The sequence below is a fragment of the Charadrius vociferus genome, unplaced genomic scaffold (genome assembly GCF_000708025.1).
Source record: "Charadrius vociferus isolate BGI_N301 unplaced genomic scaffold, ASM70802v2 scaffold7, whole genome shotgun sequence".
In the NCBI taxonomy this organism is placed as follows: domain Eukaryota; kingdom Metazoa; phylum Chordata; class Aves; order Charadriiformes; family Charadriidae; genus Charadrius; species Charadrius vociferus.
This window is the reverse complement of record NW_009649308.1, coordinates 7,725,066-7,752,081: the sequence shown is the minus strand read 5'-3', so window position 1 is coordinate 7,752,081 and position 27,016 is coordinate 7,725,066. Positions and strand designations below refer to the sequence as shown.

Sequence of the window (27,016 nt, the reverse complement as noted above, 5' to 3'; positions counted from 1 at the left end):
ACCGCTTGATGGCAGTGTTTCTTGGCGTCCCACAGAGCACTAAACATATTTTTCTAAAGATCCTATTTTTTTTTCCTTTAATTATGTCTAATCGTATTTTTTGTTATTTGACTTTAAAGTTGTAAAGCATATGCAAATCTTTCTGTCTGTCTTTATATGTCCCATTTTAAAATGGGCTGTTTAACATTAGTGCTTATGAACTCAGGAATGTGTAGCATCTTCTCTGTATGAATCAAGAACAACAATTTATCCCTGGATTCCAGAGGGGCATTTCCCAGCTTATAACCTTGTGTAAACACAGGTTATTTTGATAAGTTTAGGGAATAAATATTTTGTGGAACTTCTGACTAATAAGATAAATTGTTTGTCAGTTTCTTCAACATACAGATGTTCTTAGCAGAAAGACGTGCAAGAAAAACCTGTATGTGAAGCACAGTTTGTTATTAGCCTTTCTGGACATGTTCCATTATGTGCATGTTTGGCTTTATGCATCACAAGAGGCCCATTGAAGCTGATGGGATTGAACATATGTGTGAATTTAACCACAACCATAAGATATTTCAAGATTGAAGCCTGAAAACTGCTTAACTACTGTAACGCTCGCTGAAATTAAATCCCGGTATTCTATCTCTGGATTTGATACTTCTTGCTGACTGGGAAACCCACCAAATGTTGAGTGTGAAAATGCTCGTTTTGTGTCATTCTTAGGCCTTGGAAATGCAAAAGGGTGCTCTGAGCACTCTTTTGAGCTGCCGATGTTAAGAAATGGGGTTTGAAATATTTTCTAAATGTAGAATACAATACAGAATAGCAGTGGCAGGACTGTGCTGTTCATAGCGTTGGGTTACTTGCATTTGTTACTGGGAGATGTGCAATGGTTTAAATGGATGGAAAACATGGGGAATGAAGAAGATAATGTACTGCACATTCTGCCAAGTCTGGTTGATACAGGTTTTCTTTCTGGGGCAAGAGACTCCCAGCAGAAACAGTTCCCATTGTCTCACTGTTGTACTGTTTATATTAATAGATGGATTTGTCCTCATTTTGTCTTAGGGCTGTGCTATTCAGTTCCAAACAGATCACAGATTTAATGTTGATGTTTTTCCTCAGGGTTTCGGAGGTGTTGGAGAAAAAGGAGAAAAAGGTGTGCCTGGCTTACCCGGTGCCAGGGTAGGTAACTTTACAAAATCCTTAAATGCCTGTGCTCAAACACATGAAATGGGCCTATCATCAACAAAAGCATTCCCAAAGCATGTAGGAGTCTCAGACATCGGACTGGGTCCCATTGGAGCCAGCACCACACAACAACAGAACCAATGGATAGTACTTATGTCAGTAAAGTCTCGGATTAAAGGTGAGATGAAAGATCCATACAGACAAGGCAGCCCAAGAAAATCATACAGAAGTATTTAGTGGAGGTATTGATACTGCAGGGCCTGTGTTTTTCCAATTTTTTTGAAAGCTTCACAGAAAAGGAAACTTGCAGGAGGTCCAAATGAAGATAATAAATAGGCCTTGCAGGGGCTTTAGGGAGCTCTTAACTAGTGCCAGAACCAGCCATGAGAGAACACAGGTAGATATTTGGGGAAGAAACAAGCAAGCTGTCAATAGATGTTGGTTTAGCTAGTCAATGAATGTGGGAGTTAACAGCATGCTCAATCACATGCCAGCCATAGATTCTTCAAACCACCATGACCCTGCAGAGGTGTGCTTATACACAGCAGGAAGCCCAAGGCATTCTGTGTGCAGAATAAATTCTCAAGATTGCATTAACTTTCATGGCTTTATAATTTCAAACTACCTGCCTAACTTCCTAGTAAGTTGAGACACCATGACTTATTTAACTTGAACCACCGATTAGAAAGACAATGGCTAAAGATAAGGCTTCTTTTATCAGTTATTCTGCTGAATTCTTTCCATTATGATTGTTAATATTTGGGAGATATGGAAAATCAGTGGTAACTTCTCCTTTTGAAAGTTTTACCTTTTCATTCGTTGATGCTGAGATATATGGAGCCTGATATAATAAGACCAGACAGAGATGGAGCCTTTGAAAGTTAATGGTTTTTTGCTCTTCTAGGGTCTTTTGGGACTGGATGGATCTGATGGGATTCCAGGCAGAAAGGTGACATTTCTTTTCTTTTTTACTGTACTTACAGTTAGAGAATCCATCTAACTGCTTAAGATCTGCTGACTTCCTTATCTACTGGCTCCAGTTCTCTGCTGGATGAATGCACCTGCCTTATTAAACTAGCAAGAGCTATATGGAAAGTCTGTGTGAAACTCTAGATCCCTTTAAGTGTCTCTTTAGTTATTCCTACACATTCAGAGGACCACCTCCACAGATTGGAAATTGTACATTCCCTCCTGGAACAATCAGCTCTCCCACTTTTTCCCTTTTGGGGGTGGAAATGGCCAGGTGATCAAGCGGCTGAAAATGTGTTAAAACACTTCCACTTGCAGATACAGCAGTGGAAGTTGTTCAAGAAAGCAACTTGCAGAAATGCAGATTTCATTTAGCAGCCTGAAATTCAGTCACTTTCTTGTATATTTTGTTTTACATATGTCCTTTTCAAGATATACTGAAAGTGATGGTATCTCTTGTATAATCTGATTCATATCTGTACGTTATATGAATAAAAACAAGGTCTTTATGACAAGCTTCTCAACAATACTATGCATGGGCTATATTGGGGCCTACAGCTGTCTGAGACCTCAGAATCAGAGGCGAGGTTTTAAGTTGAGGTTCCCTGCTCCAAAGATCTTGGAATATCCCATTTTGTCTGCAGTCATGGTGGGATTTGCAATCCATACTGGGCCAGGTTGAATACGTTACCCAATAGTGAACAGCAGATGGCTTCTGTGTAGATTTCCAGTCACACACCCAGAAGGGGAATTTTGGTGTCCCAGAGAATGGTACCAGGAAATGGATAGCTGGAGAGCTCGATCTCCCAGTGTCACTTTAAGTGTTTTGGTGCCAATAATTTGTTGAAGGGGGAACATAGTGGAGGGAAAAGTGTTGGGGCCAAAGAAAATAATGTTCTAGACTCCCCACTCCACAAGCATTTCTACAGTTCTGTGAGAACTCCAAGGTGTCCCCCTGATTTGGACACCCTCATGCCTGCTCACAAGTTCTCACCGTCTTTACAGCACAAGGAGGCCTAAAGCAGCTGTGGTATTTTGTGAGTGCTGAGAAATTGATGCCGTCAGTTTTCTCTTTCTTTATTTCTTCTGCAAATGTTTTGTAGGACAATGAATTAGGTTTGTGATTCAAGTCCAGGAACTGCAGATGTCTCAGCTAACAAATAATGCCACTATCTCATTGTCTCACTGTGTAACAGTGTTCCTGTGTGTGACTTTGCAGGGTCATCCAGGTATTCCAGGCTATCCAGGACTGGATGGAGTCGAAGGCATGAAGGTGACTTCTCAAATGAAAATACTGAAGCATTGCTCTTTTAAATACATTTGCATGAATACATAAGTTCTCGTTGCCCCAATCAAATATCTTCCTTACCTCTGTATCACTGTAATTTTCAGTATGTTTCAGTTCCTCATTTATTTTATTGTTAAGGATACAAATGAGTGGTTGCTGAACTATGAACACTTGGCTATTTTAATACCTTTACAATGTTTGTTCATGTAACTTCAGGACTTAGAGTTGTAGGTCCAGTCTCTCTGGTCCCCTTTATCCTTACACCAATGCCATATTTACTGGACAACTGAGGCAAGATTAGATAGCAGTAAGTGGAAGTTAAGATAGTTGCCAAGGCTATCTGAAGTCTTCCATCACAGATCTTCAAGTATTGACAAGCCTGAAAATAATGTGTTTGATTTCTCGTGCTGGAGATAGGCAAAGCAAAGCAGATGTTTTCTGGGTATCTCACAACTTGGGCAGTCAGACGTCTGGAAACTGAGTGGAAAATGGTTGGATAGTAGTTTGCTGTGAAAAACACTTATCTGCCACCAAGATTGGTATATGGTTGGCAGACATGTGAAATGCAAGTACTGAAGGGCTGCTTTGTGTAGAGCACATGGGCGGAGTAGGACGGGTTTATGCACAGAGGAGTATTACTGGCAGAAGCAACAGCATGCACTGCCTTGGCTCACTGGGTGGGGTTTGTATGATAAATATGATGGCAATTTGGGCGACAGTTGCACTTGCTATTTCAAAGAGGATTTGATACTGCGTTAGAGCGAGAGGAAGGAATGATACTGCGGTTTTGTCACAACTTGCTTGTTCTACCTGTGTGGTTTTGTGGAGGAATCCACTTTCTTGGAAGCTCCAATTGTTGAAATTTGGGATTCCAAGGCAACAGATAGCTGCAGTGATGAATGCTTTTAAAAACAGGTATGTTCATAGCAGCGCTCTCACTATTACCACAAGGTCAACAAATATGATCTACCTGATATTGGTCAATATGCAGATATGATAACTGGTCTCCAGTACACATGTTGTGTCTATACATGTCCGTGCTTCCTATTGAGGTAACGGGATGCCTTCAGAGGATAGCTGGACAGCAGCAAACCCTTTATCTGAAGCAGCCATCAGTTTCATCAGACAGCAGATGATTGTGAATAGCAGAAGGACAAAGTGAATTCTTCACCAAGACAAAGAATGATGATTAGTCAGTGAATGACGCATAATACAGTGTCTCCTGACAAGCAGTCTTCCCCTCCATCACCCATCTGAATGTGGCGTGAATCTGTTTTCTTCTAACAGGGTGAATTAGGTGACATCGGTCCCCCAGGCCCTCCTATCGTTATTGACAGGGAAGGTGTAGTCATTTCAGGTACACATTTCCATTTTGTTTTGGAACTTGTCTAAAGCACTTTTTCTGATCCAGCTTTCTTTCTTACTATTTTTTACCACTTTTCCACAGTATGTATTGGGTCTAACCCATCCCTTGTTATTTTTCCTTTAATTTCTGTATTGTTGGCATACAGATATGTTTGGTGCCGTGTTTACAATAAACCTTTCATCCCCACATTACAGAATGATGTATTTCAAGGCACAATGAAATTCAGTGCCTGGGAGGTTGACTGGGTGTGAGCATGGGGAAGTGCTATGTGTCTTTCTTCAGTGTACTAAGGAAAAATGGCTTCTGTGTGTTGCTTGGAAATGGGTACTCTGAACATCATTCTGCTATTATTTGCCATTCAATGTGGTAGGAATATTGTTGAGAAAATGAACTTAATTAATGCCACAGCTGAATGAGGCATGGATGAGAATAGTCTCTGAAGCTCTAAAGGTAAGTGGACAAATTGTATGATCTCTCCTATTCTGCCTCCTTCACATGCAATCAAATTTGAAACAACCTCTAACAGGTCAGGAGGAATTTTTCCCATTATTTTTAACTTTGACTAACAGGCTTACTGCTAACGGCTTTGCAACCTTTGCTGTCGATGAGATCAGTGGCCACCAGGGCAGTTGACTGAACAGAGTCTTTCAGCAGAAATTCTCATGAGGTTTTCCTCCTTGTTTTTCTGTATTTGTCTTGTAGGTGTCCCGGGTGACCCTGGAAACCCAGGAATACCTGGTCCTCCAGGAGAGGAAGGGATCAGTGGTTTACCAGGCGTTCCAGGACCTCCAGGGTTTCCAGGCCTGGAGAGAGGTAAAGCAGCTGCTAACAGTGCCCTTAGCAGGCTGGTTTCTGTGTGTGTTGCTGAGAAGACTCTGGGTAGTGGCCTGGAGAAGGTGAAAGTATTGGCACAAGCCTCTCCCTGCTCCTTCAGCTGGCTGACTTGCAGGCTGTGGTATGAGACATAGGAGGCAGGGATGACACACAGGGAAACCAAGTATGTTGACTTGGATGGGAACAGAATTAGTCCCACAATGATTACAACCCAGGTAAGTCTTCTGGTGTGAATATTTGGTGTAGTAGTGTACGCAGAAGGTTCATTGTTTGATTTCCATTTCAAATGAGTTGATTGGCAGAACCTTTCCTACATTTTAAATAACAGCAAATGTTTTTGAAAATTATTTTTTTTAAATTACTTTTCATATTTGCAATAGAGAGCTAACAGATTGGCTAGATAAACCCACTGTAGGTGGAACCCATTTGTCCCATCAAAGATCTCACTTGAAAGTTTCTGTTTCTCTTGAATGTCATCTGTGAAGTCCTGTCCTGCAATGATCCAGAGACTAGGAACTATTATGGAAATTATCTTACTCAAAGGAAATCAGAAAATAAATAACCACAGTCTTACATAGTTAACTATCTGACTGATCAGTGGGACTTCAGTCCAGCCCTGTGAGGTTTTTTGGATGACCAAAGGAGCGTGTAAATGGGAGCCAGTTGGTGCCTCCAATTAGTAAGGTTTCCTTTGTGTGCAATTATAAATTGTTCTGTGTTAAGATGGTTGCAGTTCAGGGCACAACAGTAATTTTCATAACGTTAGAAATATTAGAATGTGTTTGCTGCTGGAGGAGAGCTGCTCATTGTGTCGTTGTTGTCTAGATGGAATGGGCCCTGGAGGGTCTCCAGGTGTTCCAGGTGTGAAGGGTGAAGTGGGAGAACCAGGAAGAGCAACGATCGGATTACCAGGCACTCCCGGCAGAGGTGGTTTACCGGGTCTGCCAGGAGCACCAGGATTGCCTGGTTCACCACGTATGTATGTTTTTAACATCTATTTTTATATTTGATTTAGAGTGAAACAAGACAAATAATCATTTATGTATTTATTGTTTTGCCAGTGAAGATTATTCATCTGTAAATCTTAAATGTTTGGTTGACACCTCATTGTGATGTTAACTCACAACCTTAAATATATATATCAGCAGCCACCCCTCTGAAGTAAGAAAATACAGATAGTTATTGCTGGAGTGGTAGCCTGAGACACTGAAGCACAAGGTTGCGTAGACACAGTTTATGACACAGAGGACTTTGAAGTTCTAGGCTGGTCTCCTACTGGCTTAGATAAAGAATAGAATGTGACCTTATGAGCACCTGGGGTAAATGTCTAGTCTTGTGAGTAGGTATTTTGGGTACCAGGAGTCAGACAGGATGCCCGAAGAGAGTTTTCAGACCAAAGGAAATGTGATTTTATTTTTACGCGCTCATTTGAATGGATTCCCTGATTGGATTAATTACGCATTGTTTTGTTTTCCTCAGAAATTCAGTATTACCTGAAAAGGGTTGATTTTACACAAGCCTTGTGTGTTACCATTCTGCCATGAACTGAGTTCAAACAGCCTGTTTTGTTTTTGAGAGCCAACCTTTCAAAACAGGGCACACTCTAGTGCTGGAGGCAATGAGCATGGTCTGATGAAATGATTTTCTGTGGAGAAGAAAGAAGTGCTCTCTTGTCAATAACTGTTTGCTAGTCAAACCTGGCTCATTTTTCTGCAGAGTCTGTAAAGCTCTTGTAGCTGTTTTTAGCTGATGGTTGCAGTTTGTTTCCATGAAACATCAGACGGGTGCTGGTCAGCACTCCGTCTTACTGTTGTCACTGAGGGGAAGCGTTTTCAGACACAGTAGTTTTAGATGATGTTAGATCACTTTCCACTGCTGTTTCTGTCAGCTCATGTTTCATTCTGTTCAGCATATAAAGAGATGTGGAAAATAATCCTGCAGTTGTAAAGTGAGGGACAGGGAAATTCCCCTTAACCTTTTTTGCCCTTTAGTCTCCTTCCTGAGCTGCTGCAACTTAATGAGAAATCATGGTGCTCTGCAGAAGGCATGTAGCGCTGGGGATGACTCTGCCATGCCAGCAGCAGCAGCTATCATGTATGATAGCTTCTCTGCCAACAAAAAGGGCAATAGCTAGTCATCACAATCACCAGTACACTGGTTTGTCCCTTCAGCTTCTATCCATATGAGTCTCAGCTTCTCCCGGAGCTGTAGAGGCGCATCTGCCATGAACCAAGTCATTTGCCCTGCTTTATACGGCCTGTTCATAGTTTGGTTAGTTCTTTGCCAACTGTTAAGTCTTTGAAAAAGTGCAATGGTGGAGCAGCAGAGGAGTGAAACCCTGTTGCAACCACATTGTGAGAGCTTTTGCTTTTCTGTGTGAGAAGCTAGAAGCAAACGTATGGCAGAGGACTGCAGCCTGTGATACCAACCAAGTTCCATCCCCTTGTGTAACTTCCACAGTTGCAGTTTGATCCGGTGCTGTTTCTGTCAGTTGTGTAACTGACATTGTAAGTATTTAATGAGCTGGAAATCTCGCCTTCTCAGGGCTTTTGCTTGCCTTCTTTCTGCATATAGGCCCTTCATTCCCCCCAGACGCTATCCTGGATGGAAGGCCTGGGGCCCCAGGGGAGCCTGGACAAAGAGGGCTGCCAGGAGCTTTGGGTCCAAAGGGATACAAAGGTAATTGACTCTTGTTTTGGGAGAGCCTTTTAGCAGTCTCTGGGCCTCAGAAAGATATTTACACGTGGTTAATATCCTAAGGGATGAGGTGGAAGTGTCTTTATGACAAATGACAGGGGGCTGAGATGGATTAAAGGAGCCAACAGCCTTTACAATTTTGAGAGAATTGTGCCCAGCACTGCCAGCAAAATCCTATTTCCTACTTCCTACTCTGCTCAGGCAAATAAGCAGATAAACATCTCATACCCAGAAAATGAGCTAAGTAAGTTATACTTTAAAGCCATAAGACGTAATGAGACTTAGGAATAAAATCTTGTTCACTGCTTTTTGCAGTATAGGCTGGAAATGACAGAGAAACTTAATTTCATTCTCCTCTGTGCTAAAAACAATGAGAATTTGGGTCTTAGTATGTGACAGAACCAGCAGCAAAAGCCGTGATGACGCAGACATCACTGTGCTTTGTGATTGTTTGGATCCATGGCCAGTTAAAATTCAGAGAAATATAAAGATATCCAGTTGAGGGTCACTGTAACCTACTGTGAGTAGGAGTATGGATTTGCTTTATCTGACACATAACTATCTCTTTAAAAACCCACAAGACTTCTGTCCTAAAACTCTCCTAAAACCATCTGTTTAGGAGAATCTAAACCTTTGGGAAGAGGTCAAGAAGTGCTGAGGTTCATGCTGCACGTGGTAATTTGGTGATGGGCATTGCATACAAGTTAAACTGGACAAAACCTGAGTTCCACTTGCTTGACGCTCACATCACCTGAGCAGAGCAGGCACAAAATCAAATCATGTGAGAATGACTTTGTCCTAATTGAGTCAAATACTGCTTTTGGAGCTGTTGCAACTGAAAAGGTCTTTATCCGAATGAAACTGAGTTTGGAGTGTTAACTGTATTTTCCAGGAGAGGCAGGTGATTGTGCTTGTGATGGAGGAGTTACAAGACCTGGTCTAAAAGGCATCTCAGGTCTACCAGGTCCATCAGGAAGCCCTGGTGTGCCGGGGATTAAGGGCATTGGTGGAGACCCAGGCACTGGGGGCGCACCAGGACTGCGAGGCCCTCCGGTAAGGCAGGAAGAGTTTATATTTGTTTTCATGAATTGAAGGAGAAAAAGTGCCCATGTACAATTGCTGGTGTTGATTGTAGTGAAAGCATTTTTCACATTTTTTTGCATAAGTTCTTCTACTTGTTTGGATTTAAAAACAAAAATAAAAAGCAACCCAGAAAGTGATCTGTGAAAAGCAGCTGCAAGTAGAGAAATTATCACCTACAAAAAATGGGAGAGGAAATGATTCTTAATTTCCGAGAACTGCATGTTTAGCAGTCAAGAGAAAACCAGTAACAATTATTCATCCCAGGGCTTCTTGGCCATAGGCGTACATGGATTAGACCCAGGGTTCTTCCTAAGTGAGGGCTGGCTGGGGAAGCAGATGTGCATCTGCATGGAGAGAAGACCTGAAAAACTGAATGGTGAGATCTTTTCACATCATTGCTCATAGCTATAAAAACTGTGTGCCATGGATGCAGTCTCCTTCTCAACTGTTGTATGCTAAATACATTAGTGAGAGTTGTGCTGTGTTTTTTATGAAACAGCAACCATAACAAACAGGATTTTCCAAAGTGCTGAGCATTGCTCATTCGCAGTATTTACTTTTGAAAATCATAGTCCGTAAAGATACCGGTCTTTTGTCTTCAGAGTATCTTTATCAGTGTCAGTAAATGCAGCATACCAAGTAATAGGGAAGAAGATTCAATACTTGGGCCTGGTTATATCATGAGTGATGTAACGTTTCCAGATGCCATCCAAGATTGCTGTCACTATAGTGCTATATACCAGGGTTTGGCTTGCCACTGCAAAGCTGTAGTGACTCGATTGAAACATTTGGAAATAATCAAACCTCCTTTTTTATTTTTAATTTTTTTTTTTAGTGTAATGTATACAATAGGAAACCCTTTGGAGGTTCTCTCTAGCTCCAGTCGTTGTGTCCTGTCCTCATATGATATTATTAAGAAGCCAAGCCTTTTCTCTGCATGTTCATATTCCTGTTTTTTTATCTTCTGGTCTGTAGGCTTCAGCTGGTCAGCAAGGTCTTCCAGGTCTTAAGGGAGAAAAAGGGGATTCGTCCTATGCAACAGGCAGAGGTGCTCGTGGGGACCGTGGTGCGACAGCACCCAGAGGACCTTCAGGCATCCCGGGAACCCCTGGCAGGGATGGACTTCCAGGCTTGCCAGGTCCGCCGGGCCCTCCAGTAAGTTCAGATTAATTTAGCAGTAGTGCTTCACAATTGGAATAAAGAGCAGAGACAATAGAAAGGCCTGGCTTATTAGTCTTGATTAGCCCTGTGGTAAGTCTCCAAATACAAAAAAAGCTCACAGTCCCTGGGTGCAAATTTGTCTTGGTCAGGATTAATAATTGGCACTCATTATGCCTCTGGCTACCCAGTCAAAAGATAAACTTCCAGTAGTGGGTAGACCCTAATACTGTTCCATGTTGTGTCCTAAAAGATAAAAGACACTCTAGGCATAATTATGAGTCAAATCTTGGAATAGAAAAATCACACCAGAATCTTTTTAATTAAAAAGAAAGTAAATGTCTTTCAGGATATGTAATATTTACATTTTGGCTAATAGAACATAAAGCTCACTGACTTTTCCTGCATTTTGAAATAATGATGGATAATTTACAGTGGTTTCCATGTACCTTCCCAGGCCCATCTGAACCTTGCACTGAACTGACAAAACTCTCATACATTTGTTAAAATGTGTACATTCTTTCTACATTTTTCTGATTTTCAGCTGTAATTGTCTTTGCTGTGCACAGGGTGATGGTGGGCTCGGTTTCCCAGGTGAAAAAGGACTGCCAGGATTACCTGGCTCCAAGGGCCATCGTGGAGAAACTGGTTCTCCTGGTGTTGGATATCCAGGTCCTAGTGGAGTTCGTGGGCCACCGGGTGACCCAGGAATAGATGGGTTTCCAGGACAAGCAGGTCTTCCAGGACCTCCAGGTAGGTGTTGCTGGGTCTGCTCTTATTTTGAAAAGGTGCAAAGCTGCTACAAGTCAAGTGGTACTCAACTTACTGTTGTGCTTGTAGCCAGGCCAGAAGATTGCATTAGATTAAAGATTGCTTTTTAAATTAATTGAAACTGGTTTGTGGGCTCAGCAGGCCTCACACAGCAGTCACAGCTTTCTCAAGTTGTCATGCTCAGGAGGACACAGATAATAAGCAACAAATACTCAAACAGAACTCAAATACTAAGAGTGTTGGATGGAGCTACTCACTGTTGCTGGAGAACCATTTTACACCAAAAGTAGTTAGGAAGATTGATAAAATTAGGTTTTTAAAAAGCACAGCCTACTTCAATGTCCAGGTAAAAATAGTAACTCACTGGTATCTGAGACTTCTGAATCAATTTCAGAACTATTACTATTATTGAAATAAGAGCTACAGATTTTTTTAAAAGAAGAAACTAGTACATTGTATGTATGAACAGGCATTGGTGAATAAGACATTGTCATGACAGTCAGGTAGGGAGTTCACTTATGACTGGTGCAACCATCTGTCGGCTGTTTGCTTCCTGAGGTACTCCAGTTTGGCTCAGTTGGTATGTCATTATATGTACATAAAGCATACCATAGTGACAAGTGAAAAAGTCATTAAATATAGGTTTGATAAAGTTTCACGCATGATGCTTTATGTTCATTCTCAGAGTTCAAATTGAGTTACATGGAAAGTCATATGTCTGAACGTTTATGGAAAATTTTTTCATAACGAGATGACTGCAGAAAGCTAGTCCCAATGTCTGATTCCAGGCCAGCCATTTACATATGATTCAAGATAAACAGTATTTTTTCTTTACTGATTTCAGTGTATTTTCCATTCTGTGTGTACTTAGGCTTCTAGGTTTATAATTCTGTCGGTATCAATAATGCAGAATCAATAATATGTTTGCAGGCACAGTGTTGTTGCATAGGTTTCTGGACTGATAAACTGATGTTCTGAGTTCAAAAATCTTGGCGGTAAGACCACTGCAGTATGAGGAGCTGGCAGAGGAATCTTAAACCCAGAGGGAGGTGAGAGCCAGGCCGGAATAGCACTGGGAAGGTTGCACAGCCATGCCGGATGGCACGTTACCTCACATCAGGGTCATGCTGGGTTGTTGTTATGGGGTGAGGAGACAGCTAGCATTAATGTCCCCCTGGAACAGTCTGCATAAGCTTTTTTTCCAATTCAAGTCACATGCTAAATGCTAAAAGCTTTACTAATTCATAGCTATGAATGCTTACATCTTTGTTTGGTAAATTGTCTCTTACAAAATCCACTAAATTAAAGTTGCATTGTAAGATAAGTAGAAGTAAAATGCTCTGTGCATAATGTGAACTCTAGATATTGTGCGGAGCACATCAGAAGCCAGCTTATTATGAACGCTACGTTATCAAAGCTTTGCTAACAATGAATGGTCCTTTGTAGAAGAGTATAGTCAAAATATGTCGGAAAGTGTGAATAAGTCATTAGCCAGTTCAGTTTGCACCTCCATAGAGATGTGTAAGAAAACTTGTGAATGCATCATTCCCTCCATACTAGGAAATAATTTGCATACATTAAAAGACCCTTTGATGTAGTAAGTACCATTTAATATTAAAAAAATGTGTGTGGGTGGAAGAAATAATCATTTCTTATACTGCCTGGACTGAAAGGCCTTATCGTGAAAATGTGGAAAGACATTTAAAAAGAGACAGTGACCTACTGAAGTTACCACATCAGACACCAGTGAGGAATTTTGCTGGAGTTCATGCCGCATGCAGTAAAACAGGGTGAAACAGTTTTGCTTTGGAAAAGTCTAATTCAGTTTTTTATAAAAAGCTAGATTGATTTTTCCTGGTATCATGAGATTACTCAAAAATGCTAGAATTGCCCATATTTTGCTTTTATGCCTGACATGCTGGTTTCATAATTGTTTAATTTCCTCAATACTGGGATATTACTGGGTAAACTCTGATAATGTAGGATAGGAAGTTGCTGGGGAACACTAAGTTTTGCTTATATAATTTTTACACTAAGCCTTGCTTACATCATTTCGCAAAACACACAAGGAAACAGTCCTATTGGCATTTCAGTTATCCTCACATGAAATATCCGTTGTTCAAGTATTCTACTGCTGGCTAATAATGTAAAATACAGAGTATGCTATTGTACAGATTTGTTTTTGGAAAACTCACATAAGAGAGTCATTAAAGCCATGTGATGTGAATGCACCAGTATTAATTGAACTTCCCTTTCCATGCCAGTTGCTAACCCGAATGTTTGCTTTTTGAAAAATGTCATTCTTTATTGTACTGTGTCTGAAGAAGAAATGTCTCAGAAATGGACCTCAACTTCTTGTTTTATAAAGCGTTCAGCATCAGGCTCACATAGAATTGCAGAAGACCAGAACGGGAATTTTTGGTTTGTGTCTCTACCATTTAACTTTTACTTTATCAAAGGAACGCCCTCTCAAAGTGTACCCACGTGCAGGCAGCAAGGTGTGTTACATCTTGCAATCATGGTGTTAGGTCTTCATATCTATTCAAAGCATAAATTGGCTCATTGGTGTTTTAGTTTTGAACCTCTGTTCTTAAAGCTAGTGCTGACTATAAAAATGAATTACTGTCACGGATGGAAACGGAGCGCTCTGACTTTGTGTAAGAATGGAAGTGTTATTGCAACTCTGTGTAGATATGTTATCATGACTATAGTAATTTTTAAATGAATTTTGCTATCAGTGAATGCCTTACATCAAGATAAAAGTAATGAACTGAGAACTGACATTTGGTTTCCTCACATCAAAGAAGAAAACATTCTGATGTTTCCTTCAGAATTGGCACAGCATCTCAGTATGTGAGTAGATTAGACACCCTGGAGGTTGTGTTCCCTCTCGTTCCCTGCCACGTCCCACTTTCCACATGAGCCTTGCGTGTTTCTTTGTACTAGAGCTGATACCTGTTAGCAGCCCCTGATTTTGAGATTAAGATTGTTCTTTCTTCTCACAAGTCTTAATAATGAAATCAGTCACACAAGTCAGAATAATGAAATCATGAAAATTAGGGTTGAGGGTGGAATGAAAGGGGGTAGAAATGAGAGGTCAAACCAGAATCACTCTCTGCCACTTGGCACCATGAGAGAGGGATGTTCAAATCTGCCTGCCCTGACTGCGTTTGGGGCTGGACGCTACGCTGAAAGCTTAATTTTCTGTCTCTGGTTGGATGTAGGCATCGAAGTCAGAATTCACACGGCCTTTTGTGGACTGAGTTGAAATCTATTGAGAAGAACCCAAGAAGAATGTAATTGAACCAGTTCTTAGCACTGTTTCAACCAAAAAATTTGTAACCGTCTTTACAGCCTTTGCACCAGAAAAGACATATTGGGTTGCTTTATCAGTTTTTGCCCTGGCCTGTGTAATTTTGAGACCCCTATTCCCACAGTCAATGTCAGGAGCAAAGAGCTATATTTATTATTCATACAGAAGGCTACTGACTTGATTGGGTTTATTCAGGAAATAGTTTGACTTAGGGTCTTTTGTTAATAAAATTTATTAGTCATCTGAAAATGTTAATATTTTCTGAAAAAAAAGTGTTTAACTGGTGTTGCTTGCTGGAAGACATACTTCCAGTGTTTACTCTAATTTAGACTAGATTACCTCCTCAGGACTGAAAGCAGCCACAATTTGGAGTGCTCTTGAATGGCTGATGAATAAATTTAGCTTGTCAGGTTGGGAATGGAGCTTGAATAGAAGAATCCTGCTAAAAGAGTTGCAAGAGAATGAGAGACAATGTATCTGTGATACCTGATTATCTCATCTTTAATCGGCCTTGTAGTTGATGCCAGATTTGAATTAGCAGATATTGGGCAAGAGTGCAGTTGTTCCTCGGTGCATATGAGGGTGTTCAGAGTAGTAAAAAGCCCAACTGTCTTCCCCAAATGTGCTTTAGTAGTCACTTTTTCTATGTAGTCTCTCTGACTAAATAGCTTTTAGAGTCCTTTAGATTTTCATTTTTAGACAGTGTATCTACGATTGTTTAAGGCTAAGCCAGCTGTTCCAGCCTAGCAGCTAATTCTATGGTCCTCGCACAGACTCCTCTTCAAATAACTGGAAGCATTTCTGGAGTTGGCAAGTTTTGAATTAGTTTTTGTGATAATCATTTCTGTGACTGTATGAATGTGACTTCAAATTGTCAGTGACCTACAAGGAGGAATGGTGGAAGCGTTTGAGATCTTTCAGGTAAATCTGATGTGCTAGCAGCTCTGATAACGCCACGTAAACGTCATTCTGCTGAAGAGGGATTGCTAGTACAAACAGAGCCTTCTTTTGAAAGGTGGAAGTTGGTCAATGAGCTTTGCAATTGCTGAGTCTTGTTTGCTGCTAATAAACTTTTAAGCCATGTGGTTATTTCTTAGTCTGACAGACTGCGGAAGAAGCAGTTGGAGAGTAAGGATGAAATAAAAAATCCTTTCTATTGCATTCTCCATGCACGCACCGCTCTGGCCTAAACTCTTGGGTGACAGGTGTTTTTAAACACCACTCATTGTTCCCTAGATATGTATTTTATCTTGTACATGCACATTTATTTTAGAATTTCACACTGTAGCGGACTGTTTATATAGAGCTTAGTTTTTATATCAGTTTTTATAAGTTAGGAACACCTGTCAGCTCCCATTGACTTTGAAAGCTCTCAGCCTGGACCTTAAGCCCTCTGCGTCACAGACTGCCTTTTCAATGCCTGTTGCATTGTCCCTACCATAGGGAGGACCAGTTGCTGAGTGGAAGCCATGGGTATCATGCTACAAGTAGTCCACAGCAGTAGTTGCTACCTTTTACTGGTCATGCAGTGGGTCAGTAGTAGGGATGAGAGTAGACCATCGCCAGGCTCCAAATGCCTTTTCTTTTCTTTAACATCACATATCTGAGATGTCAGCAGAGTTTGATGTGCCTAAGTTCACTCATAGCCATTTATGATATGTCCTGTAAAAAACATCCAGACATTAAATGTTCCTCTTCTGACCGTCCCTCTGAAAGGCGCTGTGTGCAACCTCAGTGTCTCTTTGTTTCAGGTATCACCTTGCCCTGCATCGTTCCTGGAGTGTATGGGCCCCCAGGGACTCCCGGCTTTCCAGGATTGCCAGGTAGGGAGACAAGCTGATTGCAATGCACTGGCTGACTACCAAGAAGCACTTATTCCCCAAGGAAGATAATACCTGCTAATTAATCTCCTCCGAGTGATAGTTATTCCGGAGAGTTAACTGGCAGAACAACGTTCTTTTTTTCCAAAAAGACTAGGCTTAAAGCCCATGGAGGATCATAATGACTGCACCATTTTTTCCCTTTCAAGTAGACTCTGAACACAAACCCTCTCCGTCTGTGTTTATGTAGCTGATGAAACAGCCATAGCTTTGAGACTTTATTTAGCTTAAATTGTGAATCCAGCAAGTATTTTCAGCACTAGCTTTGCAGAAAAGATCTGATCCTGTTGTCTCGTGCTGTGTTTTTGTCTTCCACTATTCATTCATTAATATTATTTATTAATATATTTTTACCCTTAGGTCCCAAAGGCAGCAAAGGCTTTCCTGGCATTCCAGGCCAACTTGGATTACATGGGTCAAAAGGACAGCCAGGGTCTCCAGGAATAATAGGCTTGCAAGGGGAACCTGGTAAGAGGGAAGTTGCTGAAATTCTTTTTATTGTCTGATTAATGTGTACAATATTTTACCAAAAGAGTTGTCCGACCTTTTAGGCCTATTTTCTGCCTGGTACATTCACAATGTTCCACTGAGAGCTCCTTTGCGCTCCTTCCAAATGCAATCTCTGCAAGCAAATGATTGCAGCTTGGAAGAAAATGAAAGAAATGTTCAAGATACTTGTTACCTGTCTATAATGTTATATCACTTCTGGAAGAAAAGAGGACAACCAACACAATTTGTTTCTCCAGAGGCCATTGTCACGTGCTTTGTTACAGTTCAGGTTAACTAGAAGTTTAAAGCAAAACTTGTTTTAAGCCATGTGATACTCCAGTAAAGGCGTGCTGTACGTAGTGTTTGGACTCATTTTAGCTGTGGGAATTTCTGATGGTTGTATAAATAAAGTGCAAGAAGCAGAGGTAGTGAGGGAAGATTCTTAAAGCTAGGTTGCTGTGTATTCATCAGGTTTCCCTGCATACGACTGAAGAAATCTCTTAGCCTTTCACTACACTAAGGGGGGAAGTCATCTTTGTGGGGTCACTGATTTCATGATGTAACCCCTGGGGAGTGTGACACACCCACACAGCAGTGCAGTTCCGTGTCTGCTTGCTACAGGGAGAGTACTTTCCTGTCCTCCTTGTACCATGGCTGCCGGTGTCTTCTGTCCCACAGTGCCAGAAGTTGTCTGACGTAGAGGACAGAGTAAGAAAGGTGTGATGAATATAACATCTTTGCAGCTTTCATGGTTGATAGTGGTAGTGAGATACTGTCTGTCTGTAATCTGAAATGGCCATCTTCCTCCTTTTTTAATCCTTTTTTTACTAATCTGCTATCTAGTGAAACCAAGCTTGTAAAGCTGCAACTAGTTGCAGCTCCCAGATACTCCTAAAGTATTATTTTCTTTTAAAAAAAGTATCAGGAAAAGACATTTTAACTGTTTTAAATAGTTTCATTGCTTTCTGTCACCAATTATTGTTTCTAATTCAGTACTGAAACATTCTGCAACTTTCCAAACAACTTTTTATTGCATGGAAATTTTTTAAATGTTGATTTTGTTAGAGATACTATTGGAAGCAGATATTCTGTACTTCTGCTGAGTGACATTTACTGGTGTTCTCTTCAAGGCTTCCCTGGGCCTCGAGGAGACCAAGGGTCACAAGGACTTCCAGGACTGGATGGAACAGATGGTTTGCCCGGGAAAATGGGTGCTTCAGGCTTAGCTGGAATGAAAGGAGCTCCTGGAGATGTATTTGGTGCTGAGAGTGGAGCCCTGGGAGAGCATGGCCGACCTGGACTCCCAGGTGATAAAGGGCTTACAGGTGATCTTGGATTTCCAGGACCGAAAGGTAAGCACTGATACTGCTTGTGTCTGGGAATATCTAACTGTTTCTTTTTCAAAAATCTTTCCTCTTTCCAATCTCTTTAAGATACTGTGTTAGCAGTCCACTAAACTGCTCACAGGTCGTGATTTGCTGGTTTTCTCTTAGAATCTAATGCAACTCAAAGCCACTTATTGAAACTAACTTTTTAATTAAAAGTGTGAATTTTGTTGCATTTGTTCTGTAACCTCCCACCTCTCTGTTCCCAGGGTTAGACGGAAGACCAGGCCTCCTAGGTATTAAAGGCGAACAGGGTAACCCAGGATATTCGGGTGTTCCTGGATTGCGGGGACCTCCTGGTCCTGGAGGTCCTTTTGGCATTAAGGGAAAACCAGGACCCATGGGGGCAGTTGGCCTTGCAGGAGCACCAGGTATGTAATGTCTTCAAATGAAGACAAGTAGCTAAGCTGAAGCTGCAGTGTTGAGGAAGTGTGGGAGAGATTTGGCATTTGCTAGGAGTGAGCGCCTACCTCTGGTTAGGGGTAACAGAGTGCAGAATTTGAGCCTTTTGCCTCTGATTGCTGTACAACTCCTGCCTAGAAATGGTGCACCAAGGCTGTAAGAAGTACGGCAGAAAGACAGGAGAAAGCCTCTTAAATGTCTTGATGTTTTTAACATCTCTGCTCTTAGATGCTGGCTGTATCATTGACTAATCTTCATTTCCCATTTTCATGACAATTAATTTCTAATGTACGAGATGGCTTGAAATGTGACTTTGATAGATTGAAAAATTATTGGCTTTCTCAGAACAGGCACTTCAGTCTTCTCTGTCTTTCTCTTCGCTGGGGCAGAAGAGAAATTTATTTCCCTTCACTTTAAGGGGAAAAAAACCCACCCCTTGGGTACAGCAGTATCTCTCAAGCTGCACTGACTAAAGTGTTTCATGATAACGGTGCAAGACTTGAGAACCAAGCAAAGAGGGACCTGGGAATTAGTAGATAATGGTCTGTAACATAACTCATCTGTTCTGATGTGAAGAATGACAGTGCTGGAGCACACTGACAGCAAACAAATCAAAGCAGTAATGTCATTTGAGATTAAAATCATAGAGTTTTAACTTTTTTGTTTTTATTTTGATGCTAGCATTGCTTTTGCCTCTGTTTTACATTTTTGGACTGTATGCCATATATGACTTTTCTTCAACTGTTTTTAAAAACCTCCCATTGCTAGGATGATAAGCTCCAAATGATTAAGGTTTTTGCAGCTGTAGTCTCTCTGAATCATTAATTTCTTTTGTACCCTTGTTCTTTCTGTTTACATATTTTGTCTGTTTTTTCCTTCACCATGTTTCTATTCCATTTATCATCAACTCTCCTTTTCTGATGTCACACTGTTTGGTTATGCGTTCTTCACATAGGCTGTCAAGGTGAGAAAATGCAGTGTAGCATAAAAGCTCATGGACTAACAACCCAGCTTTTAATGCTACAAGAATTGCATTGACTATAGGTGATACCCCTTATTATTTCTAATCAAACCAGAAGGCGAAGAACCATTGCAGTGAGAATGCTCAGACAGTAACAAAGCCTGGAGCCTATAAGGAAATCCTTAATATGTGCAGATTTTAAGTGTGTGTGTTTTCTTCGTCTTCTTAAAGCTGCCATTTCATCTTCTGCTTTAAAAAATACGGGGTTGTAGCTTAAAACGTTTAAGCCTTAAGTATAACGAAGCTCATACATTGGGTGCTACTGCTGCAAATGCCATTTTTCTGAAGCCACCTGATTTTTCCTTCTCTTCCTCTCTTTGGATCTGAGCATTCTGTTTTCAATGGTTTGAACCTATATTTAAAATTGTAAACCATTACTAAGCTTCAGCTAGAAACATGCTGAAACATTTAGAGGCAAAACAGTGCATATGATGTTGGTTTTGTGGCAGCACAATCAGAAGCTTCTTCCCTTAGTGAGCAATTTGCTCTTGAGAAGTAACACTTTCACTACCAAGGTGGAAAAGAAACTTGTAAAAACAAGCCTCTCCAATTGATCTCTGGTCTACCCAGAGGATGGGGTAGGTAACAGAAGCCGGCATTAATGATGCTCCCCATTCTGGTTTGGCTGCCTTGATGATAAAGGTAAGACTGGTGCGCTATACAGTTCAGTGTCTGGTAAAGGAGACAAAAATGGATACATCATAAGGGGTTTCACTCTTGCCAGTTGTGTAGTGATGTAGGTGGTAACCTTCTTCATAGGTATTTTATTATTAGATGACTAATGCTTTTGCAATTCTAAGCTTTATGCCTTCTAGTAGGCTGCATGTGCCATAAGGTCCATTTGTCATATTAAAAACAATGCTGTGTTTAAAGAGTTTGGGAAGCTGTCCACAGATTGTCCTAGTGTTTGCGTGACATAATCTATTGAGTTCTTTCTTGTATTGATTCAGGACTTCCTGGAGTCAAAGGCGTGACTGGGGATGTAGGTCCACAAGGCCCTGCTGGTATGAAAGGCTTCCCAGGTCTTGACGGAGCTCCAGGATCTCCTGGGGAAAGAGGTTTCTTAGGACCACCTGGGCCTTTTGGTCAACAGGGACGTCCAGGTTTCTCTGGGCCAAAAGGTATGTATTCCACTGGGGAAATAGTCTGAGATTACTGTGCCCACAAAAAATAACCTTGTCAATATTGATTTTAGGCCCAACTTGTGAGAAGAGAATGAATTCCCAACTAGTGTTGGAATGCATTTTTTTTAGTGCTGAGTTATGAATTACAAATGATGGATTTAATTATCAAAACATGGTCATAAGGAGATCCATCTTAAAGGACTTTGGCCCTTATGGACAAAGGATCATGTAAATCAAGATAGAAAGACCAGAAAATTGAAGAAATGAGGAACAGTGTATGAGGTTTATAGAAAGGAGAGAATGAAGCAGAAACCAAATGGGAAGGAAAAATTTTCAGTCTGTGTGGTCATTAAGCACCAATACAGCAGTTGGTTACTTGGAGAATTCTGTGTTATTTTAGGCAGAGAGCAATAAACCTGTATAACTACATGTTGCTCTCGTGGAAAATGATTGTGTTTTGCTCTCCAGTGGAAGTAGGACCAGGCTTTCAAAGACGAACTGAAAAGTGCCGGTTGAAAGTATCATAAGTGGAGATGCATGAGAGAAGTGGCCATGCTGTGCTTGCTCCATGAAGTTTTACTACCCAGATTCGGGTGACTGGCCAGACCCACGCTGCCTCTACCTGCCAGCTAGGTGGCTATGCAATGTGCCAGAGGAGACTAATTTTCCCTTTCTATTTCTCAACCTTTCTGTGCAGGCGAGAAAGGGTCTTCTGGCCTGCTTGGTTTCCCTGGCATGCCAGGCCTGCCGGGTGTCCCTGGGGTGAATGGGTTTAAAGGAGCTCCTGGTACAGCTGGAGGAAAAGGGAGCCCTGGAGTTGTGGGCCTCCAAGGTCAAAAAGGTAAGAAACAGCTGGAAGGCTTTTGCTGGCTTTGCAGCAGAGTGACTTAGGAGGCCCATCTGAGATGTCTGCATATTTAATGTTTTCTTCTAAATATTGTGTTCTTTTCTTCCTTGTGAAATACTTTGGCCTGGTTGCCAAAGATGCTGGGTATTTACTGATGAATTTGCATCAGGCGACATGGAAGTTCAGTTTTTGTTTGCCAGCTTCTAGTGTTATGCCCTTTCTCTGTTGGATTATTTTGCAAGGTTTCCTGACTTCTTATTTCTTCAGGTGACAGAGGTGATGTAGGTCCACCTGGTCTTCCTGTGCTTGGGCCTCCAGAACAGGCACTGCAGTTCAAAGGAGACAAAGGAGATCCTGGATTAGCTGGACTTGGAGGATTCCCTGGACCTAGAGGTATTTCACAACATTGTAGTTAGTTGCCAATATCAGTTGTTCAGTAACTGCTTATTCTCAGTGGAGTATAGTCTGTCCTTTTGACAGCACCTGCAGTATTACTGTTTTCTGTTCTACCATTCACATTCTAGCAAGATTTGCGTACGGCGATTCTGAATTTTGAGAAAACAATTTTCGTTTGAAGCTCTGTTCTGCAGAGCTAATGCCATCCCTTCCTCCTCTTTAAGGGGAGCTTTGGATAACAGATCAATTGGCCCAAATGAGCTGAATGTCTGTATTATGAAATGAAATTACACTGTTTTTTATCAACCCAGGTGATAAAGGAATCCCAGGAAGCCGTGGACAGCCTGGTCTCCCTGGTCCAGTTGGGTCAGCAAGCAAAGAGAGAGGTCTTCGTGGTGACCCAGGCTTCCCTGGTCCACCTGGACAGCCTGGGCTGCCAGGACAGAAGGGTGTACATGGTATTATAGGATTTCCAGGCATGCCAGGAGAGAGGGTAAATACCTTCTTAAGTATCTTCATCCTCTCTAAGTGCTCTTAGGAAAATCCTGTATTCTAATTGGTACTTCTGTAGCAAAGCAGCAGAAGCTAGCAGGATTTTTCCTCACAGAACTTCCAGATTGTTTTTGTTTGGCTCGTACTGTTGAATGACACTTTGGATAGTATTTCTTCCTACATCTTTGCAGTCTATTATCCCCCGCGACCCAAACTTGGAACAGCAAGAATAAAAAGCAAAGGCTAATTTGGGGATTTTTTTTTTTTTTCAGGGTTCAGATGGTATCACAGGAACACTTGGATTCCCAGGACCTATTGGCCTCCTTGGTCCAAAGGGTAAGAAATCTTCCGTAGTGTGCATGGTCTTTCAGTACACACAGTCCTAATATTCATGACTAATATGAATGAGTAGTGTTCTAGAAGTGTCCACTGCTCTCCAGTGACTGGCTCTGAAGTACACGTCTCCTTGTAAGGGGCTTCATTCAGATGAAACCAGTCCCAAGCCAAATGCAGAAATACTTTATGGTCCTTTGAAAGTTTGGCCACAGTGCTGTGTGAAGCATGTTGGACAGTACGAGAGGCACCCTTCTCTCTTATCCCCTTGCGTCAAAAATATAAAGGGCAGGATTTTGTGAAATTATCCATAAATGTTTCTCTTATCATACATTTGCATGGGTGAGTTTGCATCCATTGGTGTTTATAAGCATTTTCAAACTCAGGTTCATCACTTACTATTGTCTTTGCTTGCTCCATGGATTTGAAGTATAGGTCAGGTTTATTTTCATGAACAATGCTATTGAGCAGCCCTGAAAGCTGCTCCCCACAGTCAATTAGGAAATAGCCTACCCACTTTGTCTTTCTTTTCCAGGTGACCAGGGAGAGTCTGTTGGCATTCCTGGTATTGCTGGCGCAAAAGGAGAGCGAGGGGACCCGGGCTTCCCAGGTAATGTAGCCCTTGATTGCTTACTTTATAGAATCATAGAATGGTTTAGGTTGGAAAGGACCTTGAAGATCATCGAGTTCCAACCTCCCTGCCATGGGCAGGGACACCTCCGACTAGACCAGGTTGCCCAGGGCCACGTCCAATACAAAATTCTAGAGATTAAACAAGATAGCATTGCCCAATTTGGGTTTTTTTGTAATCTATAAATTTAAGTACTTTAGTCCTCTCCTGAAAGTGAGATTTGCGGCGTCTGGAATCCAGGTGGGGCACAAATCTGGATGATAACAAACATGCCTGAGAATAGCTCAATTCTAGTGCTGTGTCCCACCTCACTTCTTGAGAAGGAACTTGTGAATCTGTGCTGGTATTTGGCATCCAGGGGGTCCGGTGCAGGGCCCGGACCATGGCTAAGCAGACACAAATAGCCTCCACATAATGTGTTTCTCATTCTCTTCACACCTTCCTCCAATTTGACTTGTGCTCTAGTATGCTGTCTGTTTTTATCCTTTCAGGAGAGAGAGGGAGAGAAGGACCCAAGGGTGAACCAGGCTACCCAGGAAACACTGGGGTGAATGGACTCAAAGGCGGCCCAGGAGATCTTGGCCAAGAAGGACCAGCAGGTACTGGACTGGGCATCTATGTTCTGCAGTTTGTGGTGTGACTGTGAAACAACCTCACCTGATCGGTGTGTGTCTCAGCTGAGGCTTAAACAAGAAGGTTATCAAGAAGATGGGAATTTTCTTTGACACTAGTGTAAGGTGTCACCTTGTCCTGTCATGACCAATCCTGTGGGTCAACCACGTGGTGAATCCTGCACATTGGAAACCTAAAGGAATTCCTTTAACAAATAGGGAAGCCCTCAGTTAGATACAAGCAGTAGCAACTTCTTTGCAGCTGCTTATGGGCAAGGCTGCTCTAAAATCTTCCATTGCAACACTTCTGTCCGTTCCCTCTCTAAAGCCAAACCTACCCAGAAAGATGGCTAGAAGTGTCTTTGGGTAGTGGTGTAACCAGCAGGTAGATTCTCAAATTGTTATCAAGATTAAAGACGGGAAAACAGTGGAAGTTGTTATTGGAATATTTTATTTGAAAAACAATTTCATTAGTTAATCAGTATGTGGACTGTTCTACTGTGTCATTTGGTGGATGATGAAGAATGTCATTGCTGTGATTAAAAAAAAAGCCATCAGACAAATAAATAGCTTGATAAGTGCTATGCTAGTAGTGGTAGTGAGGAGAGATTTGGATCTGTTTTTGCTTTATCTAAATAGTAGTTTATTAACCCATCTTATGAGTTAAGTGCAGGAAAAGAAGCTCTAAGATGGAGCTGCGAGGAACATTTTTCTGCTTGTTTTTAGGAATCCCTGGAAATGCTGGGCTGAGAGGAATCCCTGGGCCACCAGGACCTCCAGGGCAGCCAGGATCTGTCGGATTCCCTGGAACTCGTGGAACAGCAGGACCTAAAGGTATATCTGGAGCCTGCACATAGGGGGAAAAATTGGGTCAGAAAACCAGTGTTTCGGCCAAGCATATCACAGCAGGCAGGCAGCACTCCTATGTGTGGGCCAGCTGTGCGTGGGAAATCAGCTTATTTCTTGGCAATCTTAGTGCAGACACCAGCTGCTAGAAATGAGCAGAGGAGTGGTTGGAAAGGGAGAGGCTCTCGCTTGATTTGTATCATTGTTGGGTGTTCACTGAGGGTAAAACCTGTGAGAGCAGTGAGAAGAGTTTCCATGAAAGAGGCCTGTGTGAAGGAAGACTTTACATTCTGTGTTCCCCTGTGCATCAGGTTTCTCATACCTGTCGTAGTCCCCATGAAACGTCATGCATTTCCATCTAACTATATTATTTGCTTATTTGCTCACTTATGTGTTTCCAATATCTCTTCAGGGTTTCATGGATTTCCGGGTTTAAATGGTCTGAATGGCTTGCCAGGCACAAAAGGGTCTCCTGGAACACCAGGTAAAGGAAATGTGTAGTAGAAGCATCATAACTGGGGAAATGCATACACTGGTCCATCATGAGAGCAGTGTTCCCCACAAAATTCCCCTATTTCACCCAGTTCTGGATTTAATTATAACCTGAAGAAAAACCTCAGGGTACTGAAGGTGCGTGAAAAAATTCTTCATTATTGCCAGTAAGAATAGGATGCGGCCTAAGAAGAGGCTTTTCTGGTGATGGTTGTCCTTGAATTCCTGAAGGACTATGTCACTGCTGGAAAGTCTATGGAATGAAATCATAAAACTCTTCCATTTCTAATGGATGTTTGATTTAGCAGGGCAGCATGCTTTTAGTTGGGCTTAATGATGGCATGTTTCCTTACTGCTTTCCATAGCCCTCCATTATACGGAGCTCAAGAAAGGCATCAGTAAAATCAGAAGCTGATTTCTTTGATTAGATTTTGGATTCTGCTTTTGGGAAGCTTCCGGATTTTTTTGTATTTTTAACTGTATGAAATAGAATGTGGTTCTGTTTCGCAAACAGTGTTTTACTAGATGTCAAGAGGTGGAGAAAGACCTTTCGCAAGAGATTTATTTAGTTATAGTCCTCTTGTAAAGCAGCACTTAAAATTCGTGGCATACATTGTATGCATTAAAATGGACAAGCAATCTAGATGTGTACAACTCAAACGATACCTGTGCTTTCCTTGTTTAAAACATTCTCTGTTGGAAGGTAATGATTTACAGCATATAGATCCTCCACAATTTTCCTACCTAAGAGAGCTGCTTAGTATTTATGCTTACCAGAGTGACATGCTGAGCATCTCCCTGTAGTTCTTCCTGAGAGACTCTGCCCTGCAGCGTTTGTGCCGCAGTGTGTCTTCTGCAGTAGTCTGTGGAAACTGATCTCTCCATGTTGGAGCATGAAGCCCACTAGATTATTTAAAGACCAGAAGCTTGAGCTGCATCCTCGTGAGAGACACAGCATACAGGCTGGCAGGCAAATCCTGTCACAGGAGTGCTATTTTCACAGCCTTGTGCAAGAGCTTGTGGGAAGACCAGAACAGTCGTATACTTTTCTCTCAGTATCTTGCAGATTGTTTAAATTCACTCTCCACAACCAGAGTAGCACATGAGGCGCCAAATCTCTTTCTGTTGCTCTACTGAAAACAGCAGAGAGAGTAATAAATGGCTAATTTTTTATTACGACTCAGTTTGTGTAATAATTTAACTGCTATTAGACAATTTGAATAGATTCTCTTGTCTTTGTTAACCGTGTTTAATTAGGTCTGAGTGAAGCTGGACTGAAAGGCCCTGCAGGTCTCCCAGGTCCGAAGGGTGAAGAAGGTTCTCCAGGCTTGGGTAGAGGAGCTCTAGGATTCCCTGGACCAAAAGGCTCATCAGGAGACATGGGTAAATAGTGATGCTCTGGAAGCACAGCA

At 41.6% G+C, this 27,016-nt stretch overlaps 1 protein-coding gene across 1 annotated transcript in view; it reads left to right on the top strand.

Moving 5' to 3' along the window:
* The window catches only part of COL4A6 (collagen, type IV, alpha 6), a 133,024-nt gene that overhangs the window by 98,702 nt on the left and 7,306 nt on the right, over positions 1 to 27,016 (top strand). The window contains exons 14-38 of the mRNA XM_009889351.1: positions 1,111 to 1,170; positions 2,081 to 2,125; positions 3,365 to 3,418; positions 4,721 to 4,790; positions 5,502 to 5,612; positions 6,459 to 6,608; positions 8,208 to 8,312; positions 9,223 to 9,383; positions 10,389 to 10,568; positions 11,141 to 11,324; positions 16,407 to 16,478; positions 16,896 to 17,003; positions 18,155 to 18,376; positions 18,619 to 18,780; positions 19,767 to 19,775; positions 20,783 to 20,953; positions 21,654 to 21,797; positions 22,071 to 22,196; positions 22,511 to 22,692; positions 22,964 to 23,027; positions 23,560 to 23,634; positions 24,147 to 24,254; positions 24,993 to 25,100; positions 25,525 to 25,596; positions 26,862 to 26,987. Coding sequence (XP_009887653.1) covers positions 1,111 to 1,170; positions 2,081 to 2,125; positions 3,365 to 3,418; positions 4,721 to 4,790; positions 5,502 to 5,612; positions 6,459 to 6,608; positions 8,208 to 8,312; positions 9,223 to 9,383; positions 10,389 to 10,568; positions 11,141 to 11,324; positions 16,407 to 16,478; positions 16,896 to 17,003; positions 18,155 to 18,376; positions 18,619 to 18,780; positions 19,767 to 19,775; positions 20,783 to 20,953; positions 21,654 to 21,797; positions 22,071 to 22,196; positions 22,511 to 22,692; positions 22,964 to 23,027; positions 23,560 to 23,634; positions 24,147 to 24,254; positions 24,993 to 25,100; positions 25,525 to 25,596; positions 26,862 to 26,987 — 2,869 coding nt within the window. The remainder of the gene's footprint in view (positions 1 to 1,110; positions 1,171 to 2,080; positions 2,126 to 3,364; positions 3,419 to 4,720; positions 4,791 to 5,501; positions 5,613 to 6,458; positions 6,609 to 8,207; positions 8,313 to 9,222; positions 9,384 to 10,388; positions 10,569 to 11,140; positions 11,325 to 16,406; positions 16,479 to 16,895; positions 17,004 to 18,154; positions 18,377 to 18,618; positions 18,781 to 19,766; positions 19,776 to 20,782; positions 20,954 to 21,653; positions 21,798 to 22,070; positions 22,197 to 22,510; positions 22,693 to 22,963; positions 23,028 to 23,559; positions 23,635 to 24,146; positions 24,255 to 24,992; positions 25,101 to 25,524; positions 25,597 to 26,861; positions 26,988 to 27,016) is intronic.